The sequence below is a fragment of the Cydia strobilella genome, chromosome 18, assembly GCF_947568885.1.
Source record: "Cydia strobilella chromosome 18, ilCydStro3.1, whole genome shotgun sequence".
NCBI lineage: Eukaryota > Metazoa > Arthropoda > Insecta > Lepidoptera > Tortricidae > Cydia > Cydia strobilella.
The window spans coordinates 11,097,726-11,123,566 of NC_086058.1; the positions used below are offsets into that span (position 1 = coordinate 11,097,726).

The window sequence follows — 25,841 nt, forward strand, 5'->3', positions numbered from 1 at the left end:
CATTAGGTGAAAAACCGCCAAGTAACCGACAAAGCCCAGAAGTGTACACTTAAAGAATGTAGCTAGGAACTACATACGGATATGGCCTCATAATAGTATAGAAATAGTTATTATTTGCGAAAGAGCATGCTTTGCTAACTCGTTATTTACTCCTACGTGTTTAGTATTGTAACTATTGTACTAAGCCGCGTAGTTCAAATGCCATTAGTAGCAGGAACGTGTAAACTCTATAATGTTATTCTACACTCTACCTGCCTATACAATTACAATCATTTGTTTCATTTGACAATATCATATTTGCAGAGGGAACAAGCAAACAGTTGTCATATGCATTATCTCCTACTCTTGATAACACTTCTTTGAAAGAAGATAAGTATATCTAATGTCTTATGTGCACAAAGTTATCATAATATATGTTCTACCTACATTGGTGTTAGCATAAGGTCTATTGCTTTAAAAAACTTGCAAACCTATGTGAGAGTTAGTGATCGCTAGCTGTGTTTTCATTTGAAAAACCAAACTTCAACGAACACTATTTGTAGGATTACTCCTGATCAGCTGATCGACCAGCTGTTCCCGACCAAGCATTAGACGAAGAGGCGGACAGTCGGACAGAACACCATGCGAACACACAACGAAGCACGAAAGTGACACAAGTACTTACCGAACTGCCTCAAGAGATGCTGGAAATGACACACCTGCATATTGCCCTTACTAAACGTACTAGAGTTACTCCGCCGCCGCTCGCCGCCTCAGACTCTCTGTCCAAATCAGGGATTCACTAATTATGACATGAGCATAACTTGGAACGCTTAGGGTGAATAGCTTCCATGCTTACAACATACATCGCAAAATATAAGGAAAGCTTATGTGATCGAATTAACATTTAGCCGCTATCTAAGAACACCGTTTAAATAAAATGATAGAGCTGAAGCGAGATAAACACAGTGCACTCACATTTGCAAGGGCTGGTTTTCTTACGAAGGGTTTGCATTGGAAAGTCAGTCGGTAGCTTGTGATTAAACATCGGTAGTTCTTTAGATCACTGAAATGCAAGCAGCACTGTTATGCACTCCACGCGGACGTTATATTTTATTAGAGGATTCGCTACGTGATTTATTGATTTTTATAGTCGAACGCGTTTTACGACGATATTGACGCGGTCTCTACTTTCCATTACGAATTATCCCTTTTTCGGGAGAGTTTTTACTTTTAGTTGGAGTATTCGTATATTTAGTGTTTATAAATTTCGTGAGATATCTCGGGGCGCGATGGCCGGCACACGGGCGAGGGTCACGCACACTAGCGCGCAGCGAGGGGTGCGCACTAACACAGGCAACCCTTGATCAATATTCGTACCCTACTATGCAACTGTTATGGTTCCCTTCGCGTTTGACGTGCGATGTTACATGTTGGTGAGCAACTTCGTTTTGAATAAGGATTCCTACTGGATTATTTTTGTAGTTATATAAATAATCGTTTAAAAAATTGCCACAGGAAAAATAGACATGGAAAATATAAAGGAAAAATGTTGCTGTTAAACTAAATAAATTCCTATTGGAAGTTTGCAATTCTAATATGATTCTTATTATTCAATGTTCAGTAAAATTCAATAAACTAAACATTACTTTTATATAAGTAGAGTGAGAAAAGTTTATATGCAAGGGGTGGGCGATAATTTTCTATAAGCTGACTATCACAGTATAAATATTTTTAGTAGGGACCATGTATTTTATAAACAGAATTGTCATAAAATTATTACTTTCCTTTCTATGTTCGCCTAGTAATAACAATACGCCTAGTTCTTACTTCTTATGGAATATTTTATCTGTGATATCAATGCAGGAAATAATTATTATATCCTTCCCTATCAATCATCAGTTATGACTATGAATATAAATAACATGCCTTTTTATAGAACATAAAATAATTAAGCACTCCATTTTGTACTCCCAAGAGTGGCCAGTCAGTTGTATGGAAGTTTTGTATAAAGTGACATATGTTCCTTGCTCTTGAGTGCAAACTACACATATCTTAGGATATCCCTCAATCACTCAGTTAACATAAGCAACATGATAACCCTTCGCTTTTATGTAGGTTGACTATGTTTCTTTTTTTTATGATATATGAGGCGGCAAACAAGTCGATGAAAAGTCTGACGGTAGGCTTTGCAGTGGACTTTTTCCAATATTATATTACTTCCTTATTTGAATTAATAAGACTACTTCCCCAAACTTATTAAGTCCGCCTGGGACTTTGTCTGTATAGAATTCAATAAAAACTTTCAACTCTGTTTTCACCCCCTTGGGGGTTGAATTTACAAAGATCCTTTCTTAGTGCACTACATAAATCATGTTCTACCTTCCATGGTTTTAGGCGGTGTTATCTATCAGTATTTATGTAATGCAATCACTAAATAGTATATGTCTGTCCCTATCTATGCTTAGATCTTTAAAACTACGCAACGGATTTTGATGCGGTTTTTTTAACCGACTTAAAGATTTCAAAGGAGGAGGTTCTCAATTCGGTTGTATGTTTTTTTTTATGTTTGTTACTCCATAACTCCGTCATTTCTGGACCGATTTTGAAAAAATTCTTTTTTTGATTATAAGTATATACATACAGATTGGTCCCGTTTTTGTCAAAAAGCAGTTCTGATGATGGGATCCATGAGGAATCGAGGGAACTCCTCAAATGTTAAAGGCATACATATAGTGATTTTAGTATTTTCATCAACAAATCAAGCAATTACATTTAAAAAAGTGACATTTGATGACCCGGACCCGGAAATGCTACTAGAAAAGTGGGTTAGGTGGGTGGTTTTGAACCGTGGTGGGTGGGTTCAGAAAAGTAGGTTAGGTTAGGTCAGAGCTGTAAACCTTACAGAAACGAAATGCTATCAGAAAAGTAGGTTAGGTTAGAACTGCGACCCTTACAAAAACGAAATGCTACTAGAAAAGCGGGTGGTTTTACCTCCTTTTCTACATAATTAGGCAATAGATGCTGTCTTTTTCATTTCATTGTCTGGAATCTAAGAGTGCACCATCAACAATAAGTAAACTTTCAGCGGCATCCCCCATTGAAGTCTGTTTTTTTTTCTTAAAAATTATTTAATGATAGTGATTTAAGAGGAAGGTTATAATAATTTGTAAAGGTTTTATAAATCATCTTATAAGACTACCAGTAAATATAGCTGATATTTAAGCTGCAAGTAGCCTCTGAACTTTTATAAATGGCTCACCTTGTAATATTGACATAGAACCATTGAACTATTATTACTAACATATAGAAACGGCACAGAACCAATATTTTGGCGCCCTGAGTTGCTGCCCATACTACGAGTGTGTGGCCGGGGTATGAAAGGGAACCTGACTTTACAATCAACAATTGTTTATAAAAAATAACAAATAGTTTTTTTAATGTTGTACAATTTGTTATAGTTATTATATTCATTAATATATGAATTGATCAATTATGTTTAACTTTATGTAAGTATGCCATTTTATAAATTTTATATAAGCATGGTTCAAGCCAAGGGGCGAGTGAAAAATTTAATATTTGGTGGTTGCTGTACATTTAGTTACAAACTTTAGTTTTTAGAAAGGATGGTATGTTATTTTCTTGAAAAATGATATGCCATCTAAACTCAAATAATGAATATTTGAAAAAGTATTTAACTGTGGTTTTATAATAGTGTGTTAGTGTGTATGTATGCCAAAAATATGAGTTGTTTTGATTCTAAATATCAAAATATTATGACTACAAATCGTTAATAAGAAAAATTGCTATATAGACAGACTTATTACAATATATTTATTTTATTGTGTATACCAAAATACTCAATGAGTACTTACCTTTAGGTGTCGTCATTCCAATTTTCTTAACGAATTAAAACTCGAGTGTAGTTTTATTTATTGTATTTAGCCAAAAAAAAACGTTTCAAGCTTATAACCGGTTGTTTAATGTACTTGTACACTTCGCAAAATTAACGTCGTATGATTTCTTATTATTTATCACAAATTGTTTTGGTGAGATGAGGACATGCAGGGGAATAATTGTTCATTAATATTTTATTCTATAAGTAAACACTGTTTCCATTATGAAAAGTATAAAATTTAATTTAAATTTAATATAAACTTAGACCGTAGACGAAGATACGTCATGACGGCCGAAAAATTTAAATGACATGCATAGTGATGTCAACTCCAATCAATATTATCTAATATCGACAACATTGTCAACGTGAGTGACCCAGTTTAAAATATTCTAATATTCTTGTACCAATGTTACAAGTTTCATTTTTTGCTATTTATCTAATATTAGTAAATATGGATTTCTTTGAATGTCGAAACTTCGAAATGACATCTACGTGTTGACTTGGGCTCCGCGCACGCCTTCCAAATGTTTGGAATACCATTGATCCGTGTACGGGAAATAATATTAATAAGCGGTGGTCTTGGCTTGGACACAGCGCGGATTGCCCGGCGGTTCCTCTCTCTGCCGCCCTAACCACTGGCAGCTTGGGCCCTGCCCCGCTGCAGGCGGCACCCTAGGTAAAGTTTTTTTTACTTGGTTTTATTTTACGACTTTGTCAGTGTAACTGGAGTTATAATTATATTCGTGCCAAATTTCACCTCTCTATCTATGTCTGTCTGTCTATCCGTCTGTCCGTCCGAGGCTATGCTGATCGTTAGTGCTACAGAGCTAAAATTTGGCATGAATATATAAATCAGTTACGCTGACACGTAAAATAAAACGGGGAACTGGGGCGACATATTGACCGAGGGAGAAGAGATTGGAAAAGAAAACGGCTGAAAAAGTGTGGAGCGGGTGAACGAGACATGGCTGGAGGCAGCATTTACAGGGATTATGGAATAAAGAGTTGACATACGATAGAGTGTAATTTATAAGATGGGGAAAATAGATAAGTAATTTAGATATGTAACCTGAAAATAATTACATTTAGATTTCATACAAGGAATTTACATACACATTAAGCTCATTTTACTTTAAAACATTACATTTAAATTAACTAAAAAAAACACACCTTAAATAAAAATGCATTCTACACTATTATTATATTCAGTATATAGTAAACAAAGTTTTGAAAGTAAAGGCACATAGAATAGTATGAAACAATATACATGTACTTTCTAAAATGGTAGGAAAAGTGAAAATAGATTGATGATAGATGTATGTAACATTGTGAAAACAAGATTAGAAAAGTACTAAAAACAATAAGGAAAAACAGAAATAAATATTGAATTTATATCAATAAGGGAAAAAACACCCATCACACCAAACATCGATAATAATATTAACTGACATGGCACAACACTAGTAGTTTATCAAGCTGTTTAAGACAAAGTTTATATCGCTGATATAGTCATATTCTCTGTGTTACGAATTTGACACTGGCAGTATCTAAGATCTTATGTTGACATTTGATTGTTGACTTGAATGATTTGTTTGTCCAATTCCAATTTCTTAAAGCGGGCCAGCGAGCAGTATTAACAGTATTGTATAAAATTAAATACGGATTCAATTATTTGATTTTCGACTATTACGAAAGTGCTTAAAGCACTCGTAAAAAAATGAGCGTTCTATACCAAAATAACTGTAATATATTAATAGATCACAGTAAATACATTAATAAGATTTATAGCAATGTTTCTTCCACTGATGAAAGTAATGCTTACAAAATTAACCTGTGCTTGTTTAGTATAATCGTTGACAAAGAACTTAAAGAAGTACCTAATAAAAAGAGAAAACTACAAAATCAAGAGTTAAATGAAGAAGTACGTACTTTAAAAAATCATGTTTAATTAAAGGATTCATACAATTTTCACATCATTCTTATGTGTTTTCAGTGTTCAAGAGTAAAATATATGTATGAACAATTTTTAAGTATGTTACCAGCAAAACTGAAGCAAAATCGAGTAAAAAGCACTTCAAGTGAAGTGCGGGATCGAGCTCAAAAGCTATTTGAGGCGACTGTGTTTGAACATAGAGGCATAAATGGTGGAAATAATTCTGATTCCGCAATTTTATGTACAGTAAAGGATAACCAATTCCTTATTCCTTCTAATTGTAGGTAAATATTTAAAAAATTTGAGTGCAAAATGTAAAATATCTACAACATTTGTAACTATAGTTTTATTTGCAGATTTTATTGTGGATGTGTAAAGGAGCAATGTGAGAAACTAAATGGCAGTAAATATGACATAGTGGTAGCAGATCCTCCCTGGTGGAACAAATACATAAGGAGGCTGAAGCATGCTAATGAGAAGCTCAGGTTTGTTGTTCTTATTAATTTAGACAACATACTTAAATTTATAATTTTCTTTTTTTCAAATTATTTCGTTAATCAACCTATAACCTACCACTCTCTCTCCTTAGCATAATTATTCCCATCTGATTGTGGGGTCTGCTTTTCTTGTCCTTTCTCTCCACTTCGCTTATCGGATGTGTCGTCTACTGAAACGTTGCAGGCCCTCATGTCTTTTGCTATGCTACCACTCAAGTGGTTAAACACATAAACAAATAATAAACACCATTGAAAATTTATTTGTATGTAAGACTGATGTCATCTAAAGTCATACAGTAATCATTTTTAGTATTGGAAACCCCTCTTTACTAACTTTAAAGTGACTCCTTTGATATTTTTTGAAGTCAATTTTACATTTTAAGTTTAATAGTGTCATACTGAAATTAACAACATATTTCAAAGAAGGCATATTTCTTAATTAAAATATTACAACATGCAACAAAACAACTTCTTATACTTATGAAATAAAACTATGCAAACTGATTTCAAATTGCGTATATTGTATATTGAATTTGATATAAATTAAGATGGATGTAGTATAAATTCAATATACGTGATATAATCCCGTTTCATAGTTTTATTTCATGAACAACTATCGCAGTAAACGAAGACAATATTTTAATAAGTACCTAATTTTGAAAATTAATCTGCTGCTCCCATTTCCAGTTACTCCATGATGTACAATGAAGACATTGCCTCCATACCTGTGAGAAACGTGCTATCTCCAAACTGCCTTGTTGCCATATGGTGCACAAATGCACCGAGCAATATTGCTGCTGTCAAAGAGCTGATATTTCCTCAATGGGGTGTGGACTACTTGACTACTTGGTACTGGTTGAAGGTAAGTAAATATGTATTAAAAATATTTTGATGAAATGTAGGGTAGTGCTTTTTAACTTCAGTGTAAGGGCCATCTAGTTTTTGAGAGGGTAAAAGGGCATTGTACTTTAATATACATACCTTAACCTCCTAAGGCCCAAGGTAGAACGTATAACCACGTACGTACGTCGTACGTTTATTAAATAATGTTATGTAAATACCTAGTCAATGACGATCATAATATAAATTCATGTAGATCAGTCTAGCATAATTTATAATGTAATTTCATAATATTATGAGAATAAATATCTAAGTACTTCTTCAGTTCGATGAAATTTAAATCATATTCAATTGGAAGTCGGTTTTGCAACTATTTATTAATGTGTGGTTTTGCTTTGTTTCGTAAAATTTTCCAACAACGCAAAATCAACTCTATTTCCTACTCTATAGGTTTAAATTTCAGTGGCAAATTTTGGATTTTTCATTTGTATGGCTGGGCCTTAGGAGGATAAATGCAAATTTACATTAAGCTTTCATTGTAGTATTGGGCATAGTGGCATTGATCACCGGCATCATGGGCGAGACAGCAATATAATTACGCACGTGCGATAGATATTAAATGGCAGGTTAATTTAAGAAATTCTTAGTTTTTAGTGTTCTTACTTTCTTTTCACAATGAACACATTTTTTTAAATCTTCCTTAGGTCACAACAGATATGGAGCCCCTATGCGACTTCAGCACTGGATGCAAGAAGCAACCTTACGAGAGAATCATATTGGGGAAAGTTGGGGATGTGAAGGTGCCAGAGGACCAGTTAATCGTCAGCGTTCCGAGCGCTTTGCATTCGCACAAACCTCCATTATTAGGTAAATCGAACTTGATATTTTGATTTTGGCTTCTTTAGAATACAACTTTTTTTGTGTCCTGTACTGGCCACCTGCTAAGCTAACTTAGCTAAACCGACTGGGACACTTTCGGCTTACCGGAGAGAATTGTATGAAAATAAAGTGTTGTTGTTGTTTCCTTACTTGGAATTTCAATTAAATTTTAGGAGAGTGATTTGACTGACTTTGTTCCAGGCCAAGGCCAAAAATAAACCTTATCTCAAGGCACTAAAGTTCAATTTAATTTCAGAACTTCTATCGCCTTACGTGAAAACCAGCACACCTCAAACACTGGAACTATTCGCGAGGTACCTCCTACCAAACACGACCAGCGTTGGCTTCGAGCCGCTCAAATGGCAGCATATATCACTGTATGAAAAAGTTTGTTGATGAATAAAAGTGAAAGGTAACATTTTGTTTTACTTTCGTCTCAATGTCTCAGCGTTGGTCCAGGTTGCATCGTCAGCAGTAATTAGGTCTAAATATCTACGTATCGCAGCCGTGCGCCGCTTTGGACCCAGAGCTGGCAGGTATAGGTTTAGTCGCCATCAGATATATCGGAGCGCCCAAGGTGCTCAAAAACATTTGAACACGCACTCTAACCCCTTGACAATAGAGGCGTGTTCAGATATTTGTGAGCGCCTCGGCCGCTTCGATAAATCTGATGGCGACTGTACATCAAAATATTAATAGATTATCTCTTATTTTTCAATATTAACCTGTTGACCGCCATTCGTTGTGCATTCGTCCGAACATGACGATAACGCGCCGCGCACTGTCGGCGATGCCGTTCAAAGGGTTAAGTAAATTGGAATAAACTTCGGCGCCATCGCCAAATAGGTTTTTTTTTGTAAAAAGATAAGGTTAAGAAAAAGTAGCCAGAGACGTTAAATATACTAGTTTATTAATAATAAGTACGCGTAACATAAGTCATAGTGTAGTGTCCAAGTGAACTAACTCTTTCCGTTGACAATGACACTGGTCTTAACGTTTTTTTTGGGGTAGCCATCCGGATTCATCGTCTGCCATCGCCAGAAATCAGTGCCTGCAATAATATATTTTTAAATTAACAATTTGTGTACCAGCATCTGCATTCGCATCCTATGTACCTGAAAAATGTCTGCAATATTATGTTTAGAAAGGTCCACTTTTTCTCGATCGACATAGAAATAGAAAGGAATAGAAATAAAAATCCATCTTTTCGGACGTTTGTGGAAATGGGTAGTAGATGGTTAGCCGCGGGATGAGAGGCACCCATGTCTGACGAGATATTTTGGCTCTCGAACGGAGTAGAGTGAGGCGCAACGCAAATAAGTAGTTCGAGGCAGAAATGAATGCTTTCACACGTGTTAAACACATTACTCGCTTGCTACGCTCGTGGTTCAATTTTGGAATCTTTCGCTTGCTCGGCAATCAATATGTGCTTTATATCCATATGGCGGTGATGTCTCTCTTACTTCACGATCATGTTGGTTATCTAGAACATTCTTAGCTACTTACACATCTCCTCGATGGTGTGCTTGGTGACCCAGTTGAGCTCGTTTTTGGCGAGCGTCGCGTCCGCCCACATAGCTGTGATATCTCCCAGCCTCCTCGCCTCGTACTTTAGAGGAATCTTTGTATTGGTCACCTTCTCGAACACTTCTACTAACTCTTTAACGGACACGCCTCGGCCTGTGCCAAGGTTATAGACCTGAAAATTAAAACGAATGCTCAAAAAGTTATGTTTACACCTGTTTTACAACAAAAAAAATCTGCATTGCAGGGCATTACGTCAGTAGGCACTTATCTACTGAATTAATGTTTATTTAATCTAATCTAGAGATGAACCGAATGTTCGGTAATTATTCGGTATTCGGAATGTTCGACAAGTTATCGAATATTTGTATTCGGTCGAATTATTCGGTAAAAGTGCCGAATATTCGGCAAGATTTTTTTTCTTTGTCTTGTTGCAACACTGTGAATGCTCCTCCAAAAGTTTTCAAGTACCTACCTACCTTCTTTCTTCCATCAGGTCATAGAATCTATGATCAGGTTACGTTTTCCAGTTGTCATTAAAACATGATGATACCTATCCATTCAAAGGGTCTTTTGCTTATTTGGAGATTATTGTTGAGATGAAAATTTGTAATTTACGAGTCTCTTGTGTACCTTAAGACCAACGTGGTTTTCGCTGAGGAATTACTTAGTGACAAGAAAAGTACCTTAAGACCAACGTGGTTTTCGCTGAGCAGGTTCAAAGCTGCAACATGTCCGCTGGCCAGATCCATAACGTGGATGTAGTCTCGCACACCTGGGAATCAGAGTAACAGTTTTAAGATCTGAGGCTTTCTGAAACATTGTAAGTTATAATAAAACAGTAGTCTTCGCCTAATAAATGAAGTTGAAAAGGGATTTCCGGATATAATACAAGTAACAGCAGTTTATTCGCTACGGGAGAAAACGGTTGATCGGTGGTCAGAGTGGTAAGTTTGCAACTTTGACAACGGAATAGGTATTGAGACGCGTAAAAAGTACTAATAGCTAAAGTACCTACCTATACAATATTTTGCAATAGGTACTTTACAAATCTCAGTCTTCCTTTGTCTGTAATTTGTGAGGTGTATACGTGTCATACCGACTATACCGAGTGGTACCTACTTCAGATTAGGCTGATTCCTAAATCGTAGTAAAGTTTTACTATGATGGAATTATTGTTGATTTTCGGATTTACCCGTCATTTAAATGATTCCTTACCTGTGCCATCAGGAGTCTGATAATCGTTTCCGAAGACTGTGAGAACTGGCTTTTTGCCCAGAGCCACTTGCGCCATGAACGGCATCAGGTTTGTGAACTCCTTCGTCGGGTCTTCGCCTATTAGGCCGGAGGGATGAGCGCCAACGGGATTGAAGTAGCGTAGTGATATTATGTTCCATCTCTGAAAAATGATTTTATTTTTGTATTACCAAACTACATTTCGTTTCACAAGTAGATAAATGAGTTATTGAATATTAACTGCCGTCAATAAGGCTATTTCTAATTGCTTTCTTAGTGCCGTGGCGTGGGATCACAATTACAGATGGCATTTATCGGTAATTGACAATATCGACATTCTTGGGAAGCTTACGCGATGTAGAAATCGCTTTCATATAAGGACATCTATCGGTTAAATGAGGCAACAAAATCTGTTTCGCATATAAAGAAAAATAAATTAAAAAAATATAAAGAGAGGTGATAAATTATTTATTTCATGTGACCCGAAATTATAATAATGTGTGTGTAATTATAAGAACACAAATTAAAGTTTAAGGTCACCATTAAACAAAACTAGAAGTGTATATTTCTAGCGATATTATGAACAATGTCATTCTATTTATCAAATTCACACGAACGACACCTCTTATTAGCTACAACCGTTATGACACCCATATTTTGACGTCATTGTTTTCTAAGAATTAAACACACAAAAATAATTCACATATAAGTGGTCATCGGATTAAGGTCAAGCGTGATCGACTAGCACGACACAAAACAGTTTAAATTTTAACATGATGTTGCATTTAAAACGGTAAATATATACAGAGTGGGCCTGATTAACCTGACTAGTTAAAAAAGTTAAAGCGAAATATGCTCACATCACAAGACATTATTTGTTTAAAAATTAAGGACTCGCAAATTATACTGTCTGATACATAGTCGTCTCTTTTTATTATATTTTTACTACTTTTCAGTAATAACAAATGTCTTAGTAACACCAACCTTATCCGCTGTGCTCAGATCCTTGAGCATTTCTTCAATGAAGTACTTAGTCCTGCCGTAGACATTCGTGATGCTCCCCGTCGGATGGTCTTCTGTGATCGGCAGATGTTTCGGCTCGCCGTACACGGTACACGATGATGAAAATACCATTTGGAAGCAGTTGTGTGAACGCATTATCTAGAATATAGTGTGAATAGTTAAGTACTTTTTGTAAAATACGGTAGACAGGAGTCTACTTGGTAGGAACCAAGCTAAGTTTGCATCGACTTGGCACTCTTGATAGTGATATGGCCGTACTTTACGTAAAACTTTTCGGGCCACATAGCGCGGACTCTATTCTATTTATCTATTGGTCTATTGCTTGACTCTCTAAGTATCAGACAATTACCGGATTTTGTAGGATTGTCATCCTTAATGTCTTGTCAGGATTTTTTTTCCTTAGGAAATGTAAGTTTTCGTTATAAAAGACCTGTTAATTTACTCATGGTTTGATTATGTACATCGCTCTTATTGATATTATGTTCTCGGTAAAGAGTGCTCGACCTTCGGAATGGATAGATTTGGCTTCAGATGAAAAATCCCTTATTTAAATAGTAAACCCCTATAGACTTAGAATTCTTACCTCGAGTAGGTTGAGCATTCCAAGCAAGTTATTCTGGTAGTAGAGAAGGGGCTGCTGCATAGATTCGCCGACCGCTTTCAACGCCGCAAAGTGGATGACGCAGTCTACTGGGTGCTGGAAAATGACACACAAAAACATTCAGACATGCACCTGATTGATATGTGAGAAAGATTTTATTAAGACAGTGACCTGACGATTCCTTATCAGGAACGAGCCTTATAGAGAACCTAGTTTCAATTCAATTCAATTATTTATTTCGAATCATTTTGATCCATATAGTAGTAGTGTAGTAGTTTCGCACCCGCTTGTTCATTAGGTATTAGACATTTAAATAGAATGACGACAGACGCTAGACTAAAACTTATTTAGGCACTTCGCGGGTTTTGAAAGGCCACGAAGAGGAAACGAATACAGAAGTGATAGAGATTCGATATTCGTGAATGAACTATGCACAGTACCTACGTACCCTACTTTCTACTTAGTTCAGATGAACTGACAAGGTCATTTTTGACAAGGTAATCTCTCACTAGTACATACTAGTGAGAGATTACCTCGTCAAAAATGACCCTGATCTGCGGCTTATCGTTAGCTTTGTGAAACGTGACCTCTGTGATCTCTTCCACCCTCCTCAGCGCTGGTGACCCGTCATCATATCCCACTACGTTGGCGAAGTTGTTTATAGCCACAAATACGTGTCCAGCCTGGACTGAGTCTACCACGCAATGGCTGTCTATGTGCCTGTGGTTATGTGGACTCGATTAAACAAGAGACTTACCTTGTCAAAAATGTCGCTGATCTGCGACTTATCCAATAGATCAGCTTTGTAAAACGTGACCTTCTTCCCTGTGATCTCTTCCACCCTCCTCAGCGCTGGTGACCCGTCATCATCTCCCACTGCGTTGGCGAAGTTGTCTATAGCCACAACTTCGTGTCCAGCCTGGACTAAGTCTACCACGCAATGGCTGCCTATGTAGCCCGCCCCGCCGGTCACGAGTATAGTCTTGAAGCGTGGCATTGTGCCTTGTTGCTCTGGAAATTATGATTGCTGTTGATTTGATGATCTCAGATTAGATACAAACAACCATAGAGACACACAATAACATGGTTAATGGTGTTGGTGGTGTTTTAATATCCATAAGCAGAAAGTCGTGGGTACATTTTAATACAGTGTCTGCACTGGCATGGAAATAATCTAGTGTGTTTCTAAGGGAAATAAATTGTATAGCGAATAAGTGCCAATTCTAAGAAATTCACTGTTTAAATGTTAATATATTTTTCCTTTTTTATTGTGGAACGTACCACATTATTACAATCTATAAGTTGCAATGACTAAATTTACGTTGATTGACGGATGGTCAGCTGGCGGAATTGGTAACGCATTGGACCCGCAATCCAAGGATGTGGGTTCGAGTCCCACGTTGGCCAGAGTTGTGATCATCGTTGTTTTTTTCATTGTGATTGACATCTGTATATACAATTTATAAATTCACTATTCTTAATTTGTAATATATACGTCGGTATTTGTATAATATTTGTGTTTTCTGTTCACATTCGGCTGCTTATTAACGGTATAACAACGAGTAGTACCGTAACCACAAGACAAATAGATACCTATCTGCCTATACTGAACGATTCGGCCGCAGGCCGCAGCGATCGGCGTTTTGTTCTGGTGATAATCGTCATTAATGTACTTTTCTCAAGTAATGGAGACATTGCGTGATGTAGGTGTTTGTTTTATGCACGATATTAGTTTTCGCTTAATCAGTGTCGTGCCCGTTTCTGCAGTGTGATGCCAAGCGTTCAACGGCCGCGGGTGTAAATAGAAAGTTGACGGCTAAATCATGGACACCACTAAACACCATCTTTATTGGCATCTTTCTTAACTTTATGAGACAAGTAGCATTTCGGAGTGCGGACTACTGATGATGCCGAATATATTTATGATTGGTTTTGTAATATCCATTATCCATATGCATTTAGAATTACTATCCTGCGGATAAGTGTATGTAAAGACGCGTTTTTATTCGTTGATAGGACCTACATTCGGGGTGCGTGAGATTTTCAAAACATGCCATAAGGCCCGCATTAGGTCAACATATTTGTTTTGCCAACAGGGCCCGGCCCTGTGTGTGTGTGTGTGTGTGCGTGTGTGCGTGTGTGTGTGTGCCCACATTACTTTTGAACCACGGGTCCAAAAAATATGTAATAAATTGTGCAAGTAAAGCTTAGTGAATACTTTAAAAAAAAAACTATAGCGAACATGATCGGTTAAATCATTTTTGAGTTTTTGCAAAAATTAACTACCTACACTGAGCATGGCCCGACATGCTCTTGGCCGATTTTTTTAAATCTATTCGCTTCCTGTGGAGGCTTTTCCATCTCTTACGAATTTTATGTAAATTATCACTGATTTTTTTCTTGATATCTACAAATCAGCTTTCAGATATTCCACTTAGGTCACATTTAGCCAATTTTTTAATACAGTTGCTCAAAAAGTGCTACTTTTCGTGGCTGTTTAGCGTGCGGAAAGTTGGTTTTCGCGAACTAGTGCTTTTTACTTTTCCAATTTTTTTAAATTTTTACTTGTTCCAATTCATGACTACTTATTGCTGAGTGTTAATATTAGTTTCCTTTAAACGTCGTAATCAACGTAAAAACCTACTGCTAATGTAAGAATACGAAAAATATGCATATTTCATATTTTAATACTTACCTCTTCATCATTATAAGTATTATAACACGTTTATTTTTTAATGTTGAAAATAAACCGTTCTTAATAAGTTGTCTGAATGGAACGGAACGCCTGTCAAAGAAGAGGCGTATTTTCTTACTGCAAGAATGTTTTAAGTTTCCAAAGGCAAGATTCGATATTGTTTTTATAAATATACGATACACAAATAATCGTAAATAACGATATTTAGGTAATAATAGTACAATGTTTTAATATTTACAATTGTTTCTGTCTTATAGAACATGCATTTGAAAAAAAAACTTTCATTGAAGTGGGTTCAATTATAATAACAAAATCTATTTTAGCCGAATAAAAGCTAGAAAAACACCTCTTCATAATGTCAATTTCAATGATGTCAGTGTCACAGAATTAATAATATAAAAGTTTCGAATTCCATTCCTTACTTGTTCCTTTTCTTATTTTTTTGCAACTGTATTAAAAAACGTCGTTCGATACACGTGCGGATATGTCATTCTTCACTCGTCCCGAGTCTTGCCACTCGCCTACGGCTCGTGGCAAGATATCTCGGTACTCGTGAAGTAATGACATACTTTACGCACTAGCATCGAAATGTACTATTGTCATACTTGGTTTCTTTTAGATACTGTGCCAGCCATGTATTGCAGATAATCATTCTCTATACTGGAATTTCCACATCACAATAAAAAGTTTATACAATGAAAACCGGGAAGGAATTTCACTTTTATATAAAACTAGATAGATATAGGAAGGATATGTGTAAATATATCTGTGGCATTCTGTGGCGTTCAATTAATTTCAACCCGATAAAGTTTCGGTTAGGGGTAAAAAAAATGCGTATCTCCAAGTACAGTACATTGCACTTTTAATACATATAAAACAGCAATAATCTTTGTAAAAATAACTGTTAAATATACTACATACGTTTAAGTTTACAACACCTCACACTTACTATAGGAACACACTAAAAAATACCTAATACCGCCAAGAGTAATGAAGCGAATAATTGCACAAAAAATTGCACATTGTCTTAAGTACTTACCCTTATCACTCAATATTGAAGGAGTGGAGGGTAATCTTAATGTATAGGTATTAGGTATTAGCTATTACTTGTAATATTTTTTTGCGATATTCAATGGGGGTTTTGTCCAATTACATTGTTCTACACGCATCACTGTGAGAGGGGGAACTAGGCCTTGTTAGGATTACTCCGGTTTTCTCACGATATTTGCCTTCACCGAAAAGCGACTGGTAAATATCAAATGATATTGCGTACATAAAAGTTCCGAAACACTCATTGGTACGAGCCGCGGTTTGAACCCGCGACCTCCGGATTGAAAGTCGCACGCTCTTACCACTAGGCCACCATGCAGCGCTTCAAGTAAGAATTTTATTTCTTTAGAGAAAAAACAGTAGGTATTTATGAGCTGTAGGTAAACCTACAGAAACCCGAAAGAAAAGGCTGCTTTGTCGAAAAACTTAATGAAAGGCACCACAATTATCCATTAATTTTCAATATCTATGCATTCCATCATCATTCTGGCAGGTTTTCTCGGTTAATAATCCAACCAATCCATGAGAATCGGCACAATTGGACATTTGATATATGGGTGTTGATGCGTTTTTTTATAACCTCATTACTGATCGGCAGAGAATAATTGAAGTAATAATAATTAGACAAGTTGGATACCTATTGTAGTTTGTAGAAGACACACAACAGACTGACTTGAGCCTATTATGTCTACGTCTAATTGCTTTTCGTTTACATTTAATTTTGGCCAGCCTGTTGCATACAATATCCCATTAAACCCACGGAAGTGACCATGTGGCAGTCACGTTCTATCAGCAAGCAAAGAAGACACGATCGCTAAACATGATTTACTACTTAAGAGCAATTAATCGGTGATAAGATTAATTTGGGCTGATAAAAACATCACATTTTCCTGGTACGAGGTAAATCGATAGTTCTTGGCCTTGGCAATTTGAAAAACAAAAACGTAATAGACCGCGGGCCGGGAACGACCAATCGCCTCCCGGGCGAAAACTCTTATAGTGTTAGTGGTTAACGGCTATGTATGATGAACCCTCGTGAACGTCAGCTGCCGCTCCGTTGGTGGGTTGAGGAATGGCAGCAAATAAAGTCTATAAAAAAAGTTTAGTCATCGCCTCCCGCTTGATAATTTGTCAGATGATATTTTAGATGCTATTGTGAATAAACAAAATCACCGACAGCTGGTCACTTGAACATATAAAAAAGAAAATTATTTTCAGTCATCGGCGTCATCGCCTCCCGTTCGATACTTTGTCAGATGATAGTTTAGATGCTATTGTTAATAAAACAAATCGTCAGCCGGTTGTATCGCGGTGGAAAGACCGTGTTACGCGTTTCGGTGGCTGCCATTCCTCAACCCATCAACGGAGCGGCAGCTGACGTTCACGAGGGTTCATCATACATAGCCGTTAACCGCTATACGAGTTTTCGCCCGGGAGGCGATGACTGACAAAATTTGCGCCTGGCTCGCGGTCTATAAGAAATAAAGGAAAAAATAAATTTGCCTATCCTAAAAGTTTCCATTTTAGGCTTGGATGATTCTGGTCCTCATACTAAAATGTAGAAATGTCGAAAAACTTTACTCCTTTGCAAATTTCGCAATTTTGGAAAATATATCATCTGAGAAAAACTATTTCGATATTTCGGGATTGGACCCATTAAAAGTTGCTCAGTATGACATACAATTTAAATTACGCCGCAAAAATTGGCTAAGAGTTGTGAAAAACATCCCGTATTATGCACCTATATTTTTTAATGGTTCAGTGAGGCTATAAAGTACCTAACAGAAAGGATGTTGCCCTGGCACTTTGTTCTATTTTAGGAGCCTACTGCCAGCATCGCCATAACCAGAAGCTATCGCCCTAAGCTAAGTGGATACTGGATATATACAAGTTATTATAAATAATCCTGCTAAGTGACGGACAAGCAATGCAGTTGAGTAGGTATATTTTGTGCTGCTTGGAAGCAGCATTTAGCACCATCCTTCAAACTTTTAAATTATCCAAAACTGCATTCAATCCTTAATAAAAAAGCAAGAATTTTGGTATCCATAATCTCATAATTATATTATGTTTTACGACAATTTTTGTCAAGATTATTTATCAACAAATTTCCTTTATTTTAAGCTCTAATTTTGAACTGCTTATATAATGAGGAATCGGTGGATTTCGGAAATTTTAGGAGCTCCTTTTTTAATATTCAGATATAAAACTGTAAGTCCGATCGATGAAAGTATTTTTATAAATAAGCCGCTGGAAATCGAGTTTGACCAACAGACGCGGTCATAACAATCTGAAGTTTTATTTTGAAATGTCAGAGCTACCAACAAACATTTACTTTGTACCCTTGCGCTTGCTGATTATTAACGTCTTGCTAAACGTAGTTTGCACAATTTAGCAAACCATTGTTTAGGTATAATTTATCCCGCTTTGTGGTTGTGACTCGCAAATGTTGAACTCTCGCTAGTCTCGCTACGTCGTTCTTGGAAAAATGTTAACTTTGTTCTAAGATTCTACTAATATTTTAAATTTATTTTTTATCACACATGCTCAAAAAAGATCTTATATCATGCAGGTGTACCAAAAGACATAGGCCTATATTGTTCCCGCGGGAGTTATGGGGATTGTAAAAACAAGCTTTAACTCCAGTCCCTAGGGAGTTATAGCTTTTTTTTATTATGTCACTAATTCATACGAACCAAGTAGGGTTATATAAGTAAAATACTTATTTAAAGTCAAGTAACTTTAAATCACTATTATAATACTGACGTTTATTATTAAATATTTTTGTTAATGTTTAAAAATATTTTAATTAATTAATAGCCTTGTGGACCATAACTTATAAGTAAGTACCAATAATACCCACAAGTCTGTAGCTACGTCCAAGTGACGCTATCGTCAAGACAGATAATCAGATAATCGTATTTGCTTAAATCACGGCAGCTAATATTAGTGATTTTGGTGACGCTTATCTTTAGATAACGTAGGTAAGATACTGGGTAAGATAACATTTTGCCTGTGTGCTCAAAGTCAAACAGATCTACATTTTTCCTGAGTTTTTTGTCAGGCCTTTCTAGCCTTTAGGCAAGTATACCGAATTAGTCCTACCCATGGGCGTCGCCAAGGGCAGCGCCCCCCCCCCCCCCCACTTTATTACGAGCCTATTGTGTACCACTGCTGGGCAAAGGCCTCCCCCCTCTTCTTCCACTCCTCCCGGTTTTGAGCTACATCTGGCCAGTCGCTCAAAAAGGAGTCCAAGTTATCCCGCCATCGCCGACGAGGTCTGCCGGATCCCCGGTTTGACTCATGGGGCACCCACTCTGTGGTTATTTTGGCCCACATGTCATTCGGCATGCGGCAGACATGACCAGCCCAGTCCCACTTTAACTTGTCCGCTTTCCAAGCTACATCTAATATTTGGGTTTTAGAGCGCAGCGTGGTGTTCCGGATGCGATCCTCGAGTTTCACACCTAATATGCTGCGCTCCATACCTCTCTGACAAACCCCGAGTTTGGACTTCTGAGCTTCCGTCAAAGACCAAGTCTGAGCACCGTAGGTGAGGACTGGAAGTATGCACATGTCCATGAGCCTACGTTTGAGTGATAGAGGTAGGTCTCCCTTCATGAGGTGTTTCATGGACCAATAGCTCTTCCAGGCGTTCTTGGTCCGTCTGTCGACCTCTTTTTCTTGTCGCGCCTGGAAAGAGACTATTTGGCCCAAATAAAGGTATTCATGGACATATGCAATGTGTTCTCCGTTTACCTCAATCCTACGTTTTGTGCTGTTAGTCATGACTTTGGTCCCCCCCACTAGAGAACAAATTTTCAAACTAAATGTATGCCCCTCCCCCTCTTCTTGGCCATCGGCATGTGACTACCCCCCCCCCCCCCCCACCCTCTAGCCCATCAGCTGGCAGCGCCCTTTGGTTCTACCTCTTGATGCTTGGGTGTCCGTTGCTCAATCACGCAAAAAGTGCTGTAGTTTCAAAAATATCTGTACGCTCTTACACCTTAGACAATAAAGTCGTGTTCACATGTTTTTGAACCATTTGTTTGGATCGATATTCTTGCCTTCGACTGTACCTACGGATTTGAACGAAAGGCGTGCTGATAGGTACTTAATATTTGCACATATTTATTCATATTTATTACTAATCGATTATACCTTCCTGTGATTAGTGTGATTATAATACTTATACCGATACCCGCACATCCTCTATTTTTTTTCTCAGCCTCTTATTTACTACTTATTTTATCATAAAATCAACTCTAAATTCAAAAGCCTAAAGTACACTATCAAATCAAAGTCACACCTAGATGCGAGGTTTGGAAAGTTGACATAGACTGATTAGACTGCAACCGCGTGGACGCCGGCGCATTTTTTTGCGTTTTTCTGTCGGGGCTTGGTTCATTCACCCCACATTCACCCTCGATGCAATGTTATGATTATGACCACGGTAATTAGGAATGAAGTGAGCAATGTTGTAATACTACAAAACTAGTGTTCAGATTGATTATGTTGTTTGACTTTGTGAATAAAGTTACCTAATACCTACTTACCACAGATCGAATTTCAATTTCACTTGACATTAGTTGACATATATATTTAAAAAATAGTTATAAAATTACCCTACAAGCAAACTTATTATAAGTGTTGATGTGAATCATCAATTAAATGATTCCGATCATAACATAATTATTTAATTAAATTAGAAAGATTTTATTGGAAATCTTGATACTGATAACATCAGTGCACTTTAAATTGGCATGCGGAAATATAAACTACTTAACGAACTGATTAAACGAAGAATAATTTCAATTCCAGTATAAACAAAGCTTTAGGTACTTTACATTTTATCTAACATAAGGATGTTTAGGTTTAGGCACCCTATATGTACAATACAAGTATAAATTATCTACGATATTTTTCTGATGCCGCGATTCAGTTATTTCTGTTTGGATAACAGTGTCATACCTACCGAGAAAAAACTTCAACTCTACATAAATAGTTATTTGTTATACAAGGGTGCAAAGTTGTATTTTACCCGCGAGTGTGGAATTGAAACACGAGCAAGCGAAAGGATTCTATAGTTGAACCACGAGCAAAGCGAGTGGTTTTAAAATAGAATCCTGAGCGTAGCGAGTGTTTTAACACACGAGAAGTAAAATACATTTGCACCCGTGTGTAACACAAAACTTTTCCCCTCACTATAGCGAGGAAAGTGCAACATCCACAGGCGTTAGATCATCTTCATTAACTGGAATCACTCATTTTTTTACGATATTATAACAAAAAACTCTGGAAATTCTGTACTTTTACGTAAGAAGTTTTTAAGTAAAATTTTTGTTGACAATGTTGACATTTCTGACGTATGAAATGTCAATGATGCGTTTTGAAATTGCATCGACTCAACTCGTGCGTTCAGAATTATGATCAACATCATTATAAAAGAACAAAGGTTTTTATGGAATTTTAAGGTTTATGACTTAAAATAAGTATATAAAGCTGAATTTGGTAATTTTTATCAAATACTCAAACCATTTATTTAATGATAATTAATATCGAACAAATCATTATTATGAGCATTTTACGTTTTGTTATCTGTCAAAAGCTACTTAAACACGCTCCATCCAAGGTAAAATTACTTTCCCCACTAGTGGATAAAATGCGTTTTTCCCCGCTTGTTTTAAAGGATAAAATACGGCTTTCCGAGCTAGTGAGGGGAAAAAATAATTGCACCCATTCTCATCTCATTCTAATGACTGACGCCATAATATTAAAAGCAGATGCTTACAGGATGATCTCTTAATGAATGAATGATTCATATAAGTAGGTATACGGAGAAACGACCGGTTTTAGTAATTTAGTTATGCGGAATGGCAACCGGAGATGAGGCAAATTCATGGAAATGGTTCCATCTCAGATAGGTACTTAGCTAGTATTAACAATTAATTAAAATCGAATAGCTTCTGTAGTATATAATTTTACGACTTTCTGTAACTTTAATCCAGTCAATACTATTCAGTAAATCAGTACCTACCCAGTATAGTCATTAGTATATTGCAACAGCCTTTAGTAGTCCGAGTTAGACTTCGTATAAAAAGACAGCCATTAAAAGTTTTCCAAGAATAATAAAATTAAGGAAAATTTCCACGGAAATCTTTACCATTTTGTATAAAAAAGACAGCCATTAAAAGTTTTCCAAGAATAATTAAGGAAAATTTCCACGAAAATCTTTACCATGCCACATAAAATAACACTAAACTTAAGTACTTACGTCTATTCCTAATTCCCATCAACTCTTCACTGCACGCACTGGCACGGTACAAAAACGGTTTTAAAAAGTAAATATATTCAAAAATGGAACGCGTTCGCGCCGGCAGCACGCGCACGCGCATCTAACGCGCCAGCGCACACGTCACTGCTCATTGCAAACCTGGTCCTCTGTCACACGTGATGCGAATTTTGATGAAGGCACTAGGGGGATGCATTCAGAAGTAGATGTAGAGTAAGAGATCCTGGTGTAAAACTCGGTTTTCTGTGAAAAGACTACCAGTCTGCAAACTGCAATATTGATGTGTTTACATTTCTTCTGCTAACTGACTGTACGACTGTTTACCTTAGGGCCTTGCCACGGCCTAGCCAAGATGAACATTCGTTGAGAGAAAACGCCAAGCGATACTTAAATAATGCATGGAAATAATCACGTGACCTTTCGTAGTATCTGTCCCGATACTTTTTTTTTCGTTAGCTAGGCCACCGATCCAGAACAATTTTGTGATAAAACTACTGCTAGTAATGACTCTGTTATCTAGGTGATAACGTAAATCCTTGGCAAAAGTAAAACCTCCACGTAATTTGAACTCTTCTTCATAAATAAATGCGAGCCAGCACATAACCACCATAAGCTCGCATTCGCTTCGGTGTGACAGCAGCCGGGTCCAGTCTCCGGCAGTGACCTCGCCGCCATTGAAGCTACAAACCCACCACTCTAACTCATCTCCTCATCACTCAAAAACCCACCATATTCCAAGGCAGTAAAGCTCTAGCGAACGTAGATAAGTTGGCAACAAAATACCGTAACCACATAACTTGGACGGATGGGCTAGTGTGGGCCACAATCCCGTTACGGCCTTGCCTGCCAGACTATCTTCACTTTCGACTATCTGCTGGGACCTCAGCAATCTTTGACCTAATGCGTGATTTAAAACAGACCCGACATTAATGAAGTTCGCGAGGGGTTAGACAGTTGAACCGATTTGCAAAAAATAAGTTCATGACACGCGAATTAAGTAACTTCCTGTAGGAACTTGTATGACAGATAATTACGTAGGAAGGAAAGAATGGGCCCTGGAGGGAAAGTGCCTTATTTTGCTCAAAGGAAACATTCTTAAAATTTTTTAATGAAACAAAACTGCATTCAAAGATTTTTTTGAAATTCGCTTGTTTCGCCTGGGAATCGAACCGACTAAAAAAAAAACGCTATTTTATTCTACTATTCGATACAGTTAATGATAACATTTCTCCAAGAAACATTAGGCCTTACACTCGTGACCTCGTCTGTCGTACAAAATATCCATAAAATCGAATATTCAAGAATATTTTTAAACAAAAAAAAAACTGAATGCAGTTTTGTTTAATTTTCAAAAATATTAGAATGTTTCCTTTAAGCTAAGTGAGCTATCTAAGGGGCAAAGAATAAGGATCATTTCCCACCAAAACAACTGGCAATTCCTCATCAGATTACATGCTAAGTAAATGCATTATTGTATTAGGTACTTACGACAGTTACGACACCGTTCTAACCGTTCGGTCAGGTGGGGTAAGAAAAACAGTATGAGGATTCCATACAAGTGTTTCCCTTCTCCCGGTGTTTCTCTTACCCCCACCTGACCTTACCCAAACATTTTTCGATACCCATACTGTCTCTGATTACGATAGATGTCTACCTAATTGATGACAGATAAGTAATGATTATCTTATTATAGGATAAGTAATGATTATATTTTAGTTCAAAATGTTTGAAACGATGTGATGTAAGTTGGTATTTAAGTAATTCATTTATGTGTATTCTCTCTCTCATGTGTGGTCTTTAATTCTTTCAATGACGATTTCTTTAGTTTGAAATTGGTTAAGTTTTTCATGTGCAATAAAATGATAGCTGTGCCCCTTTGTTTAATAATAATAAATAAATCTGTTTTTAGTTCAAGTAATGATTATATCTTATCATGGGATAAGTAATGATAATTTTTTAGTACATAATTAAGTTGTTTTGCATGTTCTTATCTTGTACTTTTCAATGTCAAGTATGTTGTGGGTAATATGAATAACGAAATTATCTATATATCTATCTTATCATGATATGATATCATAAGTAAAATATAAGGCACTGATTTGCCATTGATTTCAGTCCTTATCACTGGCTTTGTGACTAATACCAACTAATACTGTTCATATGATATTTAGAGTTCAGAGGAGTTTATGTAAGAACCAGAAAAAAGATTCCAGTAGGTATCCTAAACGAGCGTGGAAGTTGAACACCATATTTAAAAAACCGTCTAAGTGCGAGTCGGACTCGCGCACGATGGGTTCCCTACCATTACGCAAAAAATGGCAAAAAAGTCACGTTTGTTGTATGGGAGCCTCACTTAAATATTTATTTTATTCTGTTTTTAGCATTTGTTGTTATAGCGGCAACAGAAATACATCATCTGTGAAAATATCAACTGTCTAGCTATCACCGTTCATTAGATACATCCTGGTGACAGACGGACAGACAGACAGACGGACGGACAGCGGAGTCTTAGTAATAGGGTCCCGTTTTTACCCTTTGGGGTGCTTTGGGTACAGAACCCTAAAATAAACGTCAAATTTCTGTGGAAATATGTGAATAGTGGCGCTGTGGTACACTTTGTCGTAGGCAAGTCGATGCAGAGTTAACTTGGACAAACTCTGCAATGTAGAAGTAAAGGTATTTTAATAAAACAATCAAATTAATAAAACAATTTAATACTTCCTTTCATATTTTCATAACAAATGTCAATTCTTACGAAACGCGTGTCTCTCGCCGCTTGCACCCTGCGGGTCGATCAGGCGTTTCATGTTACAAATAATAAAATAACAATTACTATTCATTATATCAATAATAAACTCTATTTAATATAAAAAATCTTCAATACTGTTCATTTTGTGTGTCCTTTATATTTATTTTTCAATTTTGTTGAAAAGGAAGTCGGTCTCTGTGTCGTTCGATTCTAAACTAAAATAATAATAGGTACAGTTAATAATTACAATGCTCAATCATGTTTTGGTTTTTTTTTCACACAGACGCATACTTAAAATAAAATAGTCATTAGATCAGTTGACTTGACCCTTACATTGCTAGATTACATTTTTAATTGAAAGTTATATTTACTGAATATTTTTGTACTTCCCAGTCGACTTTGTATATTTGTAAGCTAGCAATGTAAGTGTTAAATGCGTCAATTGCTCCTTCACAGACACGGAAACATTCTCACATAATTTTTTCAGTTTTGTGTGGAACTCGCGAATGTTCGGCCACCAAGCGGGCCTCGCGCATTCGTGCTCATGATTATGTCAAGGAGAACGGTAGGCTATAAGTCAAAAAATTATATGTGTCGTTTCCAAGCAAAAGGTAACGTATTGTCAGTTGTCATTAAGGCTCTTCT

General features: G+C 36.7%; 3 protein-coding genes and 1 non-coding gene across 4 annotated transcripts in view; 2 read left to right on the forward strand and 2 right to left on the reverse strand.

Annotated features, from left to right (window-relative positions):
* The window catches only part of LOC134749341 (protein disabled), a 32,890-nt gene extending 31,513 nt beyond the window's left edge, over positions 1 to 1,377 (reverse strand). The window contains exons 1-2 of the mRNA XM_063684260.1: positions 958 to 1,377; positions 665 to 761 (exon numbers count right to left, since the gene is read on the reverse strand). Of these exons, the coding sequence (XP_063540330.1) occupies positions 665 to 704 (40 nt within the window). The 5' untranslated portion in view covers positions 705 to 761; positions 958 to 1,377. The remainder of the gene's footprint in view (positions 1 to 664; positions 762 to 957) is intronic.
* A 4,112-nt stretch (positions 1,378 to 5,489) lies between these two features.
* On the forward strand, positions 5,490 to 8,442 carry LOC134749225 (N(6)-adenine-specific methyltransferase METTL4). The gene is made up of 6 exons (XM_063684112.1): positions 5,490 to 5,798; positions 5,871 to 6,094; positions 6,167 to 6,295; positions 6,995 to 7,169; positions 7,852 to 8,014; positions 8,283 to 8,442. Exons 1-6 carry the CDS (start codon positions 5,595 to 5,597, stop codon positions 8,420 to 8,422), a joined length of 1,035 nt encoding a protein of 344 aa, XP_063540182.1. The 5' UTR covers positions 5,490 to 5,594; the 3' UTR covers positions 8,423 to 8,442.
* A 477-nt stretch (positions 8,443 to 8,919) lies between these two features.
* LOC134749220 (UDP-glucose 4-epimerase-like) lies at positions 8,920 to 22,583 on the reverse strand. The gene is made up of 8 exons (XM_063684106.1): positions 22,430 to 22,583; positions 13,168 to 13,421; positions 12,393 to 12,506; positions 11,771 to 11,947; positions 10,769 to 10,949; positions 10,237 to 10,325; positions 9,533 to 9,725; positions 8,920 to 9,077 (listed from the first exon to the last, which is right to left on the reverse strand). Exons 1-8 carry the CDS (start codon positions 22,548 to 22,550, stop codon positions 8,986 to 8,988), a joined length of 1,221 nt encoding a protein of 406 aa, XP_063540176.1. The 5' UTR covers positions 22,551 to 22,583; the 3' UTR covers positions 8,920 to 8,985.
* Trnaa-cgc (transfer RNA alanine (anticodon CGC)) lies at positions 13,746 to 13,817 on the forward strand. Its single transcript has one exon. It is a non-coding gene; the product is annotated as a tRNA-Ala (tRNA).
* Positions 22,584 to 25,841: the final 3,258 nt, after the last annotated feature.